The sequence below is a fragment of the Erythrolamprus reginae genome, chromosome 3 (genome assembly GCF_031021105.1).
Source record: "Erythrolamprus reginae isolate rEryReg1 chromosome 3, rEryReg1.hap1, whole genome shotgun sequence".
Classification (NCBI taxonomy): Eukaryota; Metazoa; Chordata; class Lepidosauria; order Squamata; family Dipsadidae; genus Erythrolamprus; species Erythrolamprus reginae.
The window spans coordinates 144,312,346-144,330,302 of NC_091952.1; the positions used below are offsets into that span (position 1 = coordinate 144,312,346).

The following is a 17,957-nucleotide window of genomic DNA, read 5'->3' on the forward strand; positions in this document are numbered from 1 at the left end:
GAGATTTTGAAAAGGACTATTGAACTTAAAATCAGAAATATTCTTATTAGGTATTTTATTAGAAAATTTTAATAAAGAGGAAATATATTTGATTATACATATTTTAACAGCAGCTATATGCACAAAATTGGAAGCTGAATAAAATTCCAGATGAAAGAGAAATAATATTACAAAAGATTTTAGATTGCGCTGAAATGAATAGGCTTACTTTAAAACTTAAAGATAAAGAGGAGTGTGATTACTATAAGATTTGGGGAAAGTTTTATGAATAGTTGGAAACTAAAAATAATTGAGAAGTATTTTCTTTTAATTACTTTTGAAGAAATACATGATGATTTAATTTTAATCTATTAAAGACCCAGATGACGAAATAAGGATTGGTGGCAGCATTGGATAAGGAGTTAACACAGAGATGAAAGGATTAAATTAGATATTGAGTTAAGATGTTAAGATGTTTATGTTTTATTATAAATAGAAAAGGGGAATATAAGGGACTAGATTTCATAATATTGATATCTGTAGATGAAATATATCTCATGTGTACTTAATTTTAATTAACTTAGCAAAGAAGATAAAAAAGTGCACATTGAAAGTATTAGCATTTTTTCTTTCTGAATGTTAAACGTAGCAAAGAAATATCATTAATTATTATTTTAAGCATTGATTCTGTGTTTTTTATTGCTCATGTTGTTTTATTATATGTTGCAAGAAAAATAAAGAAAAATTTTATATCCAGAGTTCCCCAGACTCATAGTCCTGGGGGACTTCAATGTGCCATTGCTCGGCGAATCCTCTGGATTGACACAGGAGTTCATGGCTTCCATGGCAATCATGAACCTGACCCAAGTAATTCAGGGCCTGACTCATGAAGGGGGGCACACTCCCAACATTGTTTTCCTCTTCAGGCAGTTGGGTAATTTAATGGGCTTAAACACCATTCCTTTGTTGTGGTCAGATCAATTTCTGCTACGGCTTGATTTTAGGGCTCCAATCCTTCCCCGCAGGGAGGTGAGACCAGTTAGGTGGTTCTGCCCCAGATGCCTAATGGATCCATCTGGCTTTTAGAGGGCGCTTGGGGATTTACCAGGTTTGCTTATACACAATTCGGCAGAGACTCTGGTAACAGCATGGAATACGGCCGCAAAGCGGCTCTAAACCGAATTGCGCCCATGTAACTGTCACGCTGTGGATTGACAGCCTCCAAAGACATTAAGAAACATCCTGTAGTTAAATGATTAACTCTGTTTGTTAATGTAGCTCCTCCCTCTCTATGATGCAACACTGCTTTGCTCACTTCCTCCCTCACGCAGAAAGAGAAGCTGTAGCCATACTTCTTTGTCTTACTAGCTAAGATGTAAGACGTGTATTCATGCCGCTCCAGCAAAAATACTTTTTTCTACTTTTACAATAAAAAGTTAACTTCATTTTTATAATGAAAGCTTGTAGTTTTAATTCCTCGACCTCCGGAAAGCCTCACTTCAGTTTTAACAGGCTGAGCTCTCTCAGTGAGATCCTCTTTCCGTCAGCAACCTCTCTGTGGCAGTAAACCCAGGAGATCTCATTGGTTTACTGAGGAACTCAGAGGGATGAAATGCCAGAAGAGATGTCTAGAAAAACATTGGAGGGACAGTAAATCTGGATCTGACCAAGCACTATTAAGTTCTTACATTAAGACTTATTTAGTGATGCTCAAGGTGGCAAGATGCACATATCATTCCACCTTAATTACGTCAGCAGACTCCCGCACAACCGCCCTGTTTAGGGTGACATGGGTGTGCGTGTGATGAATTCTTGCAGAGTAGGGGTGAGGATTTTAATAAGTTTTTTGCAGATAAAGTTACTCAGATCTGGATGGACCTGACTCTGACTGGAATGCAGTGTCGACTGACAACTCAATTGAAATGACAGGGACCCATCTTAGTTCTTTTGTGTAGGAGGAGTTTGACCTTGTGACACCTGATGAAGTGGACAAGGCCATTGGAGCAGTGAGCTCCACCATCTGCTTATTGGACCCATCTCCCTCCTGGCTGGTTTCGGCCAGCAGAGAGGTGACAGGAGGCTGAATTCAGGTGGTTGTCAATGCTTCTCTGAGGGAGGGGTCCTTTCTGCCTCCCTTAAGGGAGGCAATTGTGCATCCTCTCCTCAAGAAGCCTTCCCTGGCTCCAGCTATTTTAAACAACTACCATTCTGTCTCCAACCTTGACTTTTTAGGAAAGATTGTTGAGAAGGTGGTGTCGCTCCAGCTCCTATGATCCTTGAATGAAACCAATTATTTTGACCCTCAACAGTCCAGGTTCAGGCCTGCCTACAGCACAGAAACGGCTTCGGTTGCACTGACGAATGATCTCTGGCAGGTTCAAGATAGGGGTCATTCCTCTATCTTGGTGCTTCTTGATCTCTCAACGGCTTTCGATACCATCAACCATGGTATCCTTCTGTGCCGATTGGAGGGGTTAGGAGTGGGAGGCACCATATTATGGTGGTTGTCCTCCTACCTCTCTGGTCGGTCACAGTCAGTGTTGGCAGTGGGTTAGAGGTCGGCTCCTAAGTCCCTCCTTTTCGGGTTTCTCAGGGAGTCCTCTCCTCCCTGCTGTTTAATATCTATATGAAACCGCTGGGTGAGATCATCCAATGATACAGGGTGAGTTACCATCAGTACACTGATGACACCCAGCTGTTCATCCCCACCCTGTGTCAACTCAGTGGAGCAGTGGAAGTGGTGTGCCGGTGTTTGGAGGCTGTTTGGGTTTGGATGGGCATTAATAGGCTCAGGCTCAACCCCGACAAGGCAGAGTGGCTGTGGGTCTTGCCTCCCAAGGACAATCCCATCTGTCCATCCATCACCTGAAGGGGAGCTTTTGACCCCCTCAGAGAGTGTCCGCAACTTGTGCATCCTCCTCAATCCACAGCTGAGCTTAGAACACAATCTCTCAGCTGTAGTGAGAGGGAAATTTGCACTTATTCGCCTGGGGCACCAGTTGCAATCCTATTTGAATAGGGAGTCTCTTCTCACAGTCACTCATGCCCTCATCATCTCAAGGCTCGACTACTGCAATGCCCTCTACAATGCCCGCTACCTTTAAACAATGTTTGGAGTCTTCAGGTAGTGCAAAATGTAGCCATGTGCGCAGTCATGGGCTTTCCAAGATATGCCCATGTTTCATCATCACTCCGCAAGCTACATTGGCTACTGATTGCAATTTAAAGTGTTGGTTATGATCTATTAAGCCCTACATGGCTTAGGACCAGATAACTTACGGGACCGTCTTCTGCCTCATGTATCCCAGCGGCCAAACAGGTCCCACAGATTTGGCCTTCTCCAGGTCCCGTCAGTCAGGAAATGCTGTCTAGTGTGGCAATTCCGGACCTTTGGAATCAACTCCCTCCGGGGATTTGTACCGCCGACATCCTCTTAGCCTTTTTCAAGGTTTTTCAAGGTTTTAAAAACTCACCTTTGCTGGCAGGCTTGGGCCATTGTGTGTTAACATCTTACTCCAGCAGATGATGTGAATGTAATTATTTTGTAATGAATGTGGATGATTGTTGTTCTAAGGTTTTTAATTCATTTTATGCTTTATTTTTGTAATTTGTATTTTTCTTGTTGTGAACCGCCCTGAGTCTATGGAGAAGGGCGGCATAGAAGTCCAAATAATAGATAGATAGATAGATAGATAGATAGATAGATAGATAGATAGATAGATAGATAGATAGATGCATGCATTAATAAATACATTAAGAATAATTACAATAATTTATATAGAAATGCTGAAAGCAAATTAAAATATAGGATATTTGAATGCATAAATTTAGTTACTATATACTGTAAATATGATAATTTATGGAGAAATACATGGAGAAAAATAAGAACAGAATCTGATACTAAAGAATCAAGAATCAACAGAACTTTCCAGGCTTCTTCTGCTTTTTCTTCTGTTGCAAGCAGAAATCTAGATTACCTTTAGAACTGCTCTAAATATTCTTCACATTTAAAAGCATGGAAAAATACATCCTACTTAGCTCCTTACATCTCCTTTTTAAAGATTTCCAATGCTATGGTTTCAGCATGTTAGAAAATGTTTATTTGAGAAGCAATAAAGAGAGAAAGTAATGTTATTTTTTAAATTATTACGGTATTTATTTATCATATTTTAAATGTATAAGACATCCAGATCACTAGCTAAAGAGAGTCTTTATTCCTGTATTGAAATATTCTCTGATTTAAAACAAAACAAAACTTGAGAAAGTCCCTGGCCTCCGAGATTCTATCCCAACCTTAAAGTTTCTATAATTGGGAGATAGACATATTTTACTGAAATGTGCAACATAAAATGAAAGAGAATATGATGCTATGAATTTGATATCCTTCATTAATGCAATTGGACTTATTCTGGTAGTTTTGCTCCCTAGTACCTAAAGGGGGATTGCTGTAAAATCTTTCCATAATGTCCATTAGGTTTAATGAAAGGAACAAAGGGGCTATGTAAAGAATCTGATGTTCAAATGATATTATATTAACTAAACTGAACTTTGCAATGTAGCTGCTTTTTAGACATACCATTCAAGATTATCCAATGTTTTGTACCTTTCAGGGGTCAGCATGTTGACATTGTACACAACTTATGTAATTGTAAACAACAATGTCTTATAAAGGCATTGACCCAACAGTTGTACCAGGGATCTTTAAATTATGAAATCTAGCAGCACAGATGCTAGATTTCATAGTGTGAAAGGCAATCTGTAGAAAATGGAAAGTTACAATATTTAGTTAACTGTGTAAATGAAAAACAAAACACTATAGTACATCTTGCATTCCCAATTTACAAATTCAATAGCACAAAAAAAATAACAGAATATTAAATAAAACAAATTATTGAAAAGTTTTTTTACCTTAATATCATGATCCATTTCTGAATTTAATTGATTTTCATTGTTGCCTACAAAAGGAACACTATTATCACCATTAAGGGTACTTTTAGTAGCAGGACCATTTGGTGTTAAGAACATAAATTCATTCTTTCTAGATTCTGAAGAGAGGCAAAGCTGGTAGGAATAAGGCAGTGTCCCATCTTGAAAATTGGGTGGAAATATGACCCCAGCTGTGGAAGGGGGAGTAGGACCAAAGCACTGTAGGAATCTGAGATTCCCTGCATGCCGAAGTTTCATTGCAATTGCCAGAATCATTGTGAAGAGAAATAGGAATGACATCAAAGCTAAGGCCACCACCAAATAAAACTGCAGGTCTGACTGATCCTCTGAACTGTTCATCTGGTTTTTCATCTCTGGAAGGGCCTCCTGGAAGTTCTCAGCAAATACCAGGTTCAGAGTGACAGAAGCTGAGAGAGATGGCTGCCCATTATCCTTCACCAGGATGACCAGTCGATGTTTCACATCATCTCTCTCCAGAAAGGCTCTTGCTGTCCTGATCTCACCCGTATGGGAGCCAACAGTGAAGAGACCTGGTTCTGTGGCTTGAATCAGCTGGTAGGAGAGCCAGGCGTTGTGTCCAGAATCGGCATCCACAGCCACCACCTTTGTTACCAGATAATCTGCCTCGGCTGAACGAGGGACCATCTCAAAGAGGGCAGAGTCCTTGGAGTCTGTTGAAGGGGAAAGGATTTGGGGGCTGTTGTCATTGCGATCCAGGATAAACACCCTGACTGTGACGTTGCTGCTGAGGGGGGGATTCCCGCCATCTTGGGCCTTTACCTGCAGCTGGAATTCCCTGAACTGCTCATAGTCAAAGGATCGCTGGGCATAGATGATGCCGGTCTCAGAATGAATGGAGATATAGGAGGAGATGGGAAGTTCTACAATGTTGCTGGCAAGGATTGAATATGTGACCTGTGAGTTTTGATCCACATCTGGATCAAAGGCTTGAATCTGGAAGATGGAGGCACCAGAAGGATTGTTCTCTGACACATAGATGCTGTAGGAAGCTTTTTCAAAAGCAGGAGCATTGTCATTGATATCAGAGATCTGCAGAAAGATGGTTTTATTTGAGCTCAGTGGAGGAGTTCCTTTGTCAGTGGCTGTGATTGTAATATTATATTTAGAAATTATTTCTCTATCTAGAGGTCTATCTATTAGGAGCTTGTAGTAATTATTAGAAAAAGGCAGGATCTTGAAAGGAATATCATTTTCTAAATGACATGTAACTTTTCCATTATCATCAGCATCTTTGTCATTTGCACTGATTAAAGCAATTAATGTTTCAGGTGGAGTATCTTCAGAGAGTGAGCTAAATAAGGAGACCAGGTTTATCTCTGGTGCATTATCATTCTCATCATATATTTTTATTTCAATATTGCTGTTTGCTTCTAAGCCACCACCATCTTTTGCTACAACTGTTATTGTATATTCTGCAGTTTCCTCAAAGTCCAAGGGGGCCATAAGTTTGATTTTTCCATTGCCTGGATTCAAATGAAATATGGGATGGTTATTTCCAAGCATATTGCCAAAATGATATCTGATGTGGGCATTTGTACCATCATCTTTATCAAAAGCCATGACCTGGAGCACAGGAGACCCTATTGGAAGATTCTCCTTCAATCTGACCTTATAGAGTTCTTGAGTGAAAATGGGTGGATTATCATTGGCATCAGTGACATTAATCCATATATGGGCAGTCCCAGTTTTTCTTGGTTCACCCCCATCCATTGCTTTAAGGATCAAATGTACATATGGTTCACTTTCACGATCCAATGGATTATTAATCACTAGTTCTGTGTATTTATTTCCATCTTTTCTCTCTCCAATCTCTAAATTACAACAAAGATTGGAGCTAAGCTCATAGTTTTGTAGGGCATTCTTTCCAATGTCAGGATCTTCAGCTTTTGCAAGGAGAAATCGAGTTCCAGGTAAAGTGGTTTCACTTATTTCTAAGTTGAAGTTATTGTCCAAGAAATATGGTGCATTATCATTAATGTCTTCAACTGATACAGTTATATGGAAAACATTCAAAGGATCTTCAACCACAACTTCAAAACTAAGAAGACAGAGTGGAGCCTTCCCACATATTACTTCTCGATCTATCTTTTCATTTACATAAAGGTTTCCGTTCTCTGCATTGATGCTGAAGTAGTGCATGTTAGCAATAGAAACTAGACGTAAATTTTGTTTTTCTACTTCCCTTATGTTCAATCCCACATCCTTTGCAACATTCCCCACAACAAAGCCTTTTGCCATCTCTTCTGGTACAGAATAATCAATGTGTTTTGAGACAGCCCAATGGGAGAAACAGAATAGTGAGATAAACAGCACTTGCCTTGTGAATGCTTTGCCATTCTTTATGTCCTTTGTGTCCATGTGTCTTCTTCAATAATAGGCTATAACCCCTTCCTCTTCTTCTTTTAAACTTATTGTCATCAGATGAAATGGTCTTGAGAACAGATGAAATCTGAACAAGGAAAATTGCCCCTTTTCTTGTACCACCTGAACCAGTTTTCCTTCAGTCTGCAAGTCAGCTCTGACTTTCTATTTCTCAATTTTCTTAGACAGCATTGATAGAACTACATATTGAGCATGAACTCTTTTTAGTAGTCTGTGCTGGCCAACAGCGGCACTTTGAGGTTTAAACAGAACATTGCAAGAACATTTATCTTCATAAATTTAAAGCTAAGGATTTAAAACATATGTTGTGGCATGGCCGAAAGCATCTATATCCACAGCATATGTTTATTTTCATGCTTCACTCAGCTCTGCTTTTTAAAAAAGGTACATATGCACAATTGATTTTGCAACTTTAAATGCAAACTGTATTTGTAGATGGTATTTATGTGAACTTATCATAATTTCTCAGTAACAATTTACCACTGGTTTATTGATGTTGCATCTGTTAATATACTATGGTCAGCATGACTTCTGAATGATGGATTTTAAAATAAAGATTCTAAATTCAGTATATGAAGGGTTAGGGTTAGGATATAATGTATCCCATTTTTCATAATAGGATATACAGTATAGTATATGTCTTCAAAAAACCTCACAAGCAGACCATAAAATAATGAATACTGTATTAAGAATTTTGTATTGATAATACTTTTTATGACCCCTGACACTACTGACAGTAATTTCCACTGAGCATTAATTAATCAATTAAAACAAAAAATATTTTGCTTTCCCTTTCCCAAATCATTCCCAGAGGTTTTATCATATTCAGGTCAAGTTATCTTTTTTTTAGATAACTATGTCCACATCTTTTTCTTTTAAATTGCTCCAGGCTCCTGTTTTAATGCCATTTCCTACACAATTCCCAGCTCTATTTCTTTTCATGTGGATATATCAGAATTGTAGAGTATTCCAAATGAAGTGACTCTAGTCTAGACTATAGCAGCATTGTGATAATAGCAGTTTTATTTTCAGTCACTTTTCTGACAATTATTCTAGGAAATTCAGGGTTCATTTTGGTTTATTTATGAGTTGATGATAGATCAATGCCTCAATAAAATTCAAATAATGCTATGCTTAATATTATTTATAGCAAGAACTTTCAAATATTTTCCTACTGAGTTTCCTATTTCAGAAATAGGGAGACCATGAGTTCTAGTCTCACCTTAGACACAAAGCCAGCTGGGTGCCCTTAGTACAGTCACTTTCTCTTAGTTGTACAAAGGGGGAAATGGCAATTCACTTCTGAAAAATCTTGCCAGGAAAACTACAGGGACTTGTTTAGGCACCCTCCAAGAATTTGTCAAAATCGAAAGAAAATGGATGGGGGAAAAGGATTACACACAGGGACATACTTTTACTTACTGGCTGTCAAATTTACTTAATACCTTTTGAAGAACTTTAGGAAATGTTTCTAAAAGTCCAAGTTACCATGTTATATTTATTTAGCCGAAACATGCTTAAAGATGTTTTAACATGTTGTTGATATTAAGATATAGAATGCTTTGTATAATTTAAGATGTGTATTCTTTTTCAAAACTGGCGTATGCAAATAATTTAATAGAGCTATAATAGAATGTTACCATAGTTGGAACCGTTTTTTCTATAGGATATGCAGCAAACATGTCCAAACACTGTTTGTTTTTTCTATGTTCTATGTTTTTTTAAAATATAGTTGTATTGATTTATTGTGTATATATATATATATATATATATATATATATATATATATATATGTATGTATGTATGTATGTATGTATGTATGTATGTATGTATGTATGTATATAAATAAAATGTAATAATAATAATAAAATAAAATAAAGATGTTAACACATCACTAAGAAAATTCTTTGTATCATTTAAAAATGGAGAGCAGAGAAATTCACTAACAGATAACAGGAAGGTAGAAAAGAGCTATATTATTGTTCAAGTTAACATGAGGTGAAATCTGGAGATGAAAACTAAAAGTAGGGTTGCACAGATCTTATCAGATATTTATGAATTTACAGTGAAGCTGCAGTGGAGGGGAATGTTTCTTATTCAAGAATGTCCATTGAATGTCCAGTGACATAATGTGGGAGGAATGATGCAAATACAATAGATATGAATGAGATAATTACACAATTCATGCAAATCATAAAAGAAACCAGGTCTATTGTATGCAAAGAGCATTGCACCGAGGTCTGTAAATTGAGATTTTAAAACTTCATTGGAACAGTCAATACTCAGAGTTGGTGCAAAGCAAAGCAAAAAGCAAAGCAAAGTGGTAGCCTAGTGGTTAGAATGTAGTACTGCAAGCTACTTCTGCTGATTGCCAACTGCCTTCAGTTTGGCAGTTTGATTCTCAACAGTTCAAGGTTGATTCAGCCTTCCATCCTTCCGAGGTCAATAGAATGATGAGATTGAAGAGTTTTGCAATGACGTAACACAGAAAAATGCTGATACTAAATACCAATAGCTGAATTTAATGGAAGAATAGGAAGAATAATGCTTGGAGAAAATGTGACTGGCCCATATGGAAGTGGTGAATGAGATAATAGAGGTGACAGACTAATAGATTTTGCTGAAGGACAGGAATTTTATATCATGAACTCATTTTACAAGAAAAAAGCCAGCAGAAAATGGACATGGAAGAGTCCATTTGGGTACACAAGTGAAATTGACTACATCACGTCCCGTGATAACACCATATTTTGCAATTATACTGTCGTCAATCATTTTAACGGGAGTGATCATAGAATGATATGAACTAAAGTAAAGATAAAGAGCATACAAAAATGATATAGACATCGCACAACAACAAAAAATAGAGATAAGCTGTTAACGGAGAACAGAAATTTTGAGATTAATCTAACAAATTGTTTTCTTCTAGTGAAGAGATGAACATTACAGACCAAAATAAACAAATCATCAAAAACATTCTTGAATCTGCAACATCTGTAGTAACACTGGAAAAACACTTTGTACAGTCAACAATCTCGGATAAAACTATAGATTTAATTAAAAAATGAGGGACAATGAACAATAACAGAAGTTTCACTAATAAATTGGAGTATGTTGAGCTTTGGAAGGTCATAAGAAAACATATCAAAAAGAAACACATCAATATGTACTGTGCTCTGAAGCAGTGTTTCTCAACCTTGGCCGTTTGAAGATATGTGGACTTCAACTCCCAGAATTCCCCAGCCAGCGTTGCTGGATGGGGAATTCTGGGAGTTGAAGTCTACACATCTTCAAACAGCCAAGGTTGAGAAACACTGCTTCGAAGGATGAATTTAGCTCACAATTATAAAGAGTATTAGGGAAATGAAAGTTGGTCTTTACTTTACATTGGTATTCACACACTTTTAACTATCAGACTCTCTTACTCATATTAAATCCTGTTGCAGTTTTGTAACACTAAGAAAGCATACAGAAATATTAAGCCATTGGGGTAAAGTCAAGGTCTGTGGGTTGGATGTAGCCAGTGGGATGCTTAGATCGGGCTCATAGGGCCACCCTGGAAATAGTGAAGGGTCGACCTGTGGTGGTGCTGCCATTGAAAATGGGCTCCCGAGCTCTGTATTTTGACTGTGAAAATTTCCTGCAAAGCTCTGCCAGTGAAAAGGGTTGCAGGAGGCCATCATAGCCAAAAAAAATGGAATTCAGGAGACTGTTTTTGCTAGCAGAGCATTCTGGCCACCACAGGCGCTGACACAAATGACATTAAGATGGCCACGCTCACCCTGCCCACCCACCCCAAGATCAAACACAGCCCTGATGCAGACCTCAGTGAAATCAAGTTTGACACCCTGCATTAAGCACACTGACCTTTATCTATGTAATGCTTTGTACCAAACCTGATATACTATTTGAACAGAATAATTAGTTAATTAGACAAAATAAATACAGGCAAAAAGCTGTATTTATTTATGATTGTTGAACTGTCCTGTATCAACTTTTAAAAGATCAAGGATTCAGCATTGCATTAGAATGGAACATGTAAATTGCTCTTTTACTCACATTTAATCAAAGAATAAAAGAAATTTAAAATTCAATAAATATCCAAAGAAAATAAGATTTTGGATATATTACAATATATTTTCCAACCTCATTTATCCATTCTACTATGCGTGATCCACTTAAATGTTTATTATTAGATAACAAAGCAACAATTATCTCTTGAAAACATGCAACCTCAAAGCAATCAAACCTCTCGTCTTATTCTTAGACATATATTATGAAGAACATCACTTCCGATGTAATATGAACAGATGTTTAATTTTTAATAAATATTATAAAACAGACAATAAGTCAGTGAAAGTGTGTCATAGGAATCAGTATTAAATGTGTCACGCTGGAAATTGCCAGCCCCCATGACATTGAGAAACATCCAGTAGTTAGAGAGTTAATTCTGTCTAGTAAGGTAGCTCCTCCTGTGTGATGTAATTGTTTGCTCACATCCTGTCCTTCTCCAAGAAGAAGGGCTGTCCTTATTCAGAGGATATATTCTTTTCTCTATACATCCTAGCCAGAGGATGTGCTTTTCATGTCTCTCCAGACATTTATTATTTTTGTACTTTTCTAATAAAAAGTAACTTGTTCATTCGAACATGCTTGTCTGTACTTCACTATTCATTACCTCTGGAAGCTCCCGGCTCACTCCTCACGGGCTGAGCGCCTTGTCTAAGGTAAGGGGGTCTTCTAAATCCTGACATGGTGGCCGAGCACGGTTATTATTGAAGTAACAGACCCCGCTTACACTCCGTAAGCTTCCTAGGAATTTTTCCCTGATGCCAGCGAAAAAGAAACGTAATCCTCTCACGCAGTCATACGTTGATTCTCTCACGAGCGACCAGTTGGCCCAACTCAAGGAGACAATTCGTGCAACCGATTGTAAAAGGAATCCAACCATGTCTCTGCAAGGTGAGAAGGAGCTTCTTCTAGCTGACCCCTGCACTCAACGAACCGTAAGTGAATCTTACTTCATTGATGATGTAGAAACCAGGGAAAAGGATTGTAAATCTACCCAGGGTGAGCCCTCCGGCAGTCTTTCCATTAATCCTAGCGAAGATGAGGAGGAGGAGACGTTAACTCTGTTCCCCTCGCAATCATCCGGGACCCACGTTAAGGCTCAAACCAAAACAAGGCACCTAGATGATTTTAGCTCTCTCACTTCTGCTAAAATAAAAGGAACTTCCTTAAATCTGCAGAAAATTGAGCAGCTCATTGAGAAGGATGAGAAGGAGATAAATTCTTTAGAATCAGTCTGTCTCCGTTTTGAAAACCTTCCTACAATGAAAACTATAGAGCAGCAAGAAATTTATTTCAGTTATTTTAAAAAGGCTGATGAAGTCAGAACTGAGTTACGATCTCTAAAAAAACTTCAGCTTAAACTTCTTGCAGAAAAAATGGAGTTTATGTCCCTGAGAGGCAGTTCACGTGCTCATTCTCCACAGGGAGAGACAGAAGGAATCCATTCCTCCCACTCACCCCAAGATACGCATGGGCACATCGTAAATCCTCCTGTGGTCACACATTTTTTCCCATCACGCTCTCACATAGAACACATTCCTTTTGAACAAGGGAGGGCTACCCAGCTCGAAGATAAAAAAATGGTCCATTTGCAGTCTGAAGCCGTTGCAAGCCGAGAAAGGGGGAGGCTTTCCCCCACTGCTGCAAGTTACGCAACAGCGGCCACTAGTGGATGGAACGTCCGAAAGGAAAAACCATTGCCAGAAGCCAGACAGGGACTTTCCCAGGCAGACATGGCTGCTGAAATGCAAAGAAAAGATCCATTTAATCCAGGTACTTCTGTTTCATCGCAGATACCTCCAGTTTTTATTCCGCAGATGCCTGCACAACTTCCCCAGATGGTACAGCCACAAGGTTTGTCAGGAGGGGTAGGGGCTCAACCCCAACCGCTCCAAGCGGTCCAGATGACTGCTCCAGCAAGACAGACCATCACCTCCTCTGTTCTGAAAGGTGAGTTTGTGCTGTTACCTAATGGACACAATTATAGGAAGTGGCTTCACAGAATAAATTTGCACCTACTGGCTCATGACATAGATGGGATTGTTCATAATCCACCAGTAAGGCGCTGGACTGCAGAAGAAAGGGAAGCTGACATAAAAGCCAAGCTACTCATTCTCATGAGCATGGATTCACAGTTGTCACAGAGATATGACACACATGACATTACTTCAGCTCAGATATTGCAGTCAATAGATGGCATGTTTAGGCCAATATCAGATGAAGGCAATTACATACTGATAGCCAAGTTTAATAATACTAAACTTCCAACAGGGGGCGAACTTGCACCTCACCTTTCTAAACTCCTTACAATGCATAAAGATTTAGAAGAAAGAGGATACCGCTATGATGATAATCAAGTCAATGCGGCTATTATAACTTCTCTTGGTCCTGAATGGAAGGAAGTTATTTACAAGTTCAGCATACTCCCAATGGCCCAGAAATCTACTCAGAGACTCTGTAACATGCTAACTGAAGAAGCAGAGTTGCTGAACACTGGCCTTAGACCTATGTCAGCAGCATTTAAATCTAACTTGGCCAAGGGCGGTCAGCAGAAAACAAGTACTCCAAAGTACTCACGCCAGAAACCTTTTAAGAAGGATGACACTCGCAAATCTCCTGATGTGCAAAGTGTGAAGTCTGGCGAGACTGATCATCCACCTTATCCAACCCAGCCTAAAGGCGCACACAAGAAAGGATCCAGAGGAAAGAGTTCTGGAGCTGCAAAGTCAACTCCCAAAGACTCCAAAGATGAGAAACCTACTTATGTTGGTACCATCCACCTCAGCATTGTTCCTGACAAGAGTCCACTCTACGACATTCGTGAGTTATGGACCCTAGACAGTGGAGCAGCGGCACACATCGCGTACCGGAAGGAATCCTTCAGTGAGCTACACCCAACAGATGTCAAAGAAGTGTCTGGAGTTGGTGATCTACGTTCCAAGGTGGAAGGAAAAGGAAAAGTCTTCGTCAAAGAACTGGACTCCCTTATCTCAAATGTTTTCTACGTTCCAACTGCCAAGAACAACATCCTTAGTGGATATTGCCTGAGAGAAGAATTGAAGGTTGTAATAAACTTTGAACTTGTTGACACCAACATTTTCAAGGATGGCAAACTTCTTGCTACTGCCATCCCCATCAAAGGTGTTTTTTATTTGCAACCCAAACCTGCCAGCAAAGGTAGTGTAAGTATAAGCGTTCCAAAGGGCGACTGCACAGGTCCAGAGAGAAACCCTGGTGCCACCGCTAGTTCAAAGGTTCCTAAAACCAATGAAACCCCTGAGGTTCCTAATGCTGTTAAAAATGTTAAACACATGTTAACAAACAAATCTTTTCATTCCAGGTGCATTCACAGATGGCATCGTCGCTTGGGGCATGCTTCTTACCCCGTCTTAGCAAAGATGTCTGAATATGTTGATGGGTTCACAATTGATGGGGCTTGCAAGGTTTACCTAGATTGTAAAATTTGTAATTCCGCAAAATCCCGTCATTCCCCAGTTCCAAAAATTGCTGTCCGGCTCTGTACACGCATCTTTGAATTGGTCCATACCGACGTTGTCGGTCCATTTCGGCCTACTGTTGGTAAACGTAAGTACTTCTTAACTGTAGTTGACAGTTACTCACGATTTGGCTATGTTTTTCTTTTAAAACAAAAATCAGAGGCGTTTGAGGCTTTTAAAGGCTTTGCTGCAGAGATACTTACCCAACACGACGTCTGGATCAAGCGGATTCAAAGTGATCGTGGAGGCGAATTTATGTCGCAACAGTTCCAAGGATGGATGGCCAGGAATGGAATCCGCCAGCAGACCTCATCACCCGGGACGCCGGCTCACAATGGTGTGTGCGAACGCAGGAACGGGATTCTGCAGACAATGTTTCATTGTCTCATTGAGGATGCAAACGTGGACTTTTCATACTGGGGCGAAGCATTAAGGTATGCTAATTACATTGTTAACAGAACATGGAGTAGCGTCATTCAAGACACTCCTTATTACTTGCTCCATGGCAAGAAACCTGACATTCAAAACATTTACATTTTTGGTTGTTATGCCACTGTTAACATTCCAGTTGAACAGAGAAGAAAAGGAGGTCCTGTGTCAGAAAGAATGAGATTCATCGGCTTTGATGAAGTCTCCAAGTACCACAAATTTGCTGACTCTCATCACAGAGTTTATATTTCTAATTCAGCCAAATTTGAGGAAGACACAAATTGGTCCAGTATACATAGTAATGATACTTCAGTTTATTTCCCTAAGGAAAGTGTCCAGAGTCCTGATACCGAGGGATCTGTGCCAGATATTCCTGATGTTCCAGATGTTGAACAACCTTCGACAGTTGCCGAGGAAACCTCTGGTGATGAACTTGAAGGCGGAGATGATGATGAAGGATGGACCAGCGTTCCCAGACGTTCCAAGAGAACTACCAAAGGAACTCCTCCAAAGAGATTTGCACAGCAAGTATCTGACTCTCCTTATCTTTTCATGTGTAACAATCTTACACTTCCACCTGATCATTTTCACCAGATCAAACTTTTGCCTGACTCTGAACAAGAAAAATGGCATGAGGCTATGGAACACGAACTGGACTGTTTAAAGAAACTTAAAGTGTTCCAGAAGGTGGAGCCTCCTAACAAGAAGAAAGTTATTGGCACACGCTGGGTGTATAAAGTCAAACAAAAGCCTAATGAGGAAAAGCTGTACAAAGCTAGGCTTGTAGCTCAAGGATTTTCTCAAGTTTATCCGGATGACTACACAGATACATACTCACCCACAGTCAGAAATGAAAGTGTCAAGATTGCCCTAATCACTGCTATTGCTTTGGGTTTAGAAGTTTTCCAGTTTGATGTAGAGACTGCCTATTTGAACGCTGATCTGAATGAAGAGATCTACGTCAAAGGTGCTCCTGGATTCCAGAACCGAGAAGGAGAGGTTTGGTTTCTGAGCAAGTCTTTATACGGCCTCAAACAGAGCGCCCTCTGCTGGTACAAATTATTATCCCAAAAGCTAAATTCAATGGGCTTTATTAAGTCCGAATCTGATGGATGCGTGTTCACAAAGGGGCAAGGTAAGACTTATGAAATTGTTCTTGTTTATGTTGATGATATTGTTTATGTAGGTCTCAATGAAAGCACTAGTCAAACTTTTGCTAAGGGCCTTGAGAAACATTTCACCTTGAAAAGCCTAGGGCATATCAATGATTATCTAGGTGTTCAGTTTGAGAAAACTGAGAAGGGGTTCTCTCTTTCACAAGAAAGAAAGGTTGACCAGCTTTTACAAAATTGTAACATGTCTGATGCGCATACTTGTCGTTCTCCTATGCAAACTGACTTTTACAGGTTAACCCGAGAAGAGTATCCTGATTTTGAGAACAAAACATTGTACCGGTCAGTGATTGGATCGCTATTGTACATCAGCAGCTGGACGAGACCTGACATTTCACTGAGTGTGAATCTACTGTCCAGATACGTTGGAAAGGCTACCACGTTTCATTGGTCTTGCATAAAGAAGCTGCTCAGATACATGAAGCTCACGAAAGGCAAGAAGCTGTACCTTGAGCCAGATCATGTTGAGTACCCTGAAGTGATTTGTTATGCTGATGCTGACTGGGCAAGTGACACAGAAACACGAAAAAGTACTTCTGGTTATATCATGTTTTTAAATGGTTGTCCTTTCTTTTGGAAAGTTAGGCAGCAGAAGTTTATTTCTTGCTCTTCAACTGAATCTGAATATGCATGTGTTTCTGATTGCTGTAATGCATTAATGTCTCTTTTTCCTCTCATTGATAGTATTTGGAAAGGTCCTATGACACCAATTGTTATTATGGAGGATAATGTTTCAGTTGCATTCATTGCTGAAGCTGAATTTGTTGGAGCTCGTTCACGGCACATTCACATCCGGTATCAAAATATCCGAGAGAAGGTGAAAGATGGTTTCGTGAAATTTCAGTATGTGGCTACTACTGAGCAGATCGCTGACTTGCTGAATAAGCCATTACCAGCTGATCAACATGAATACCTCACCAACAAATTGTGCCTTAAGTGAATTGATGTCTTGATGTCCAGATGTCCCTCTTGTCTCTGATGACTGACAAAGAAGGGGTGTCACGCTGGAAATTGCCAGCCCCCATGACATTGAGAAACATCCAGTAGTTAGAGAGTTAATTCTGTCTAGTAAGGTAGCTCCTCCTGTGTGATGTAATTGTTTGCTCACATCCTGTCCTTCTCCAAGAAGAAGGGCTGTCCTTATTCAGAGGATATATTCTTTTCTCTATACATCCTAGCCAGAGGATGTGCTTTTCATGTCTCTCCAGACATTTATTATTTTTGTACTTTTCTAATAAAAAGTAACTTGTTCATTCGAACATGCTTGTCTGTACTTCACTATTCATTACCTCTGGAAGCTCCCGGCTCACTCCTCACGGGCTGAGCGCCTTGTCTAAGGTAAGGGGGTCTTCTAAATCCCGACAAAATGTACTGTATATTAAATGAGATTCATTACTGCACAACTTATGGAGATAGATAAATATATCTAAAACAGAGATTTATGCAACTAAGAGTTGGA

At 39.4% G+C, this 17,957-nt stretch overlaps 1 protein-coding gene across 3 annotated transcripts in view; it reads right to left on the minus strand.

Annotated features, from left to right (window-relative positions):
* Positions 1-17,957, minus strand: part of LOC139164579 (protocadherin gamma-A4-like) — a 183,859-nt gene that overhangs the window by 147,978 nt on the left and 17,924 nt on the right. The window contains exon 1 of one of the 3 annotated variants that reach the window (XM_070746901.1): positions 4,888-7,459. The exons of the other annotated variants lie outside the window; for them this stretch is intronic. Within the exon in view, the coding sequence (XP_070603002.1) occupies positions 4,888-7,305 (2,418 nt within the window). The 5' untranslated portion in view covers positions 7,306-7,459. Of the gene's footprint in view, positions 1-4,887; positions 7,460-17,957 lie in introns of those variants that run through there. 3 annotated transcript variants of the gene reach the window in all.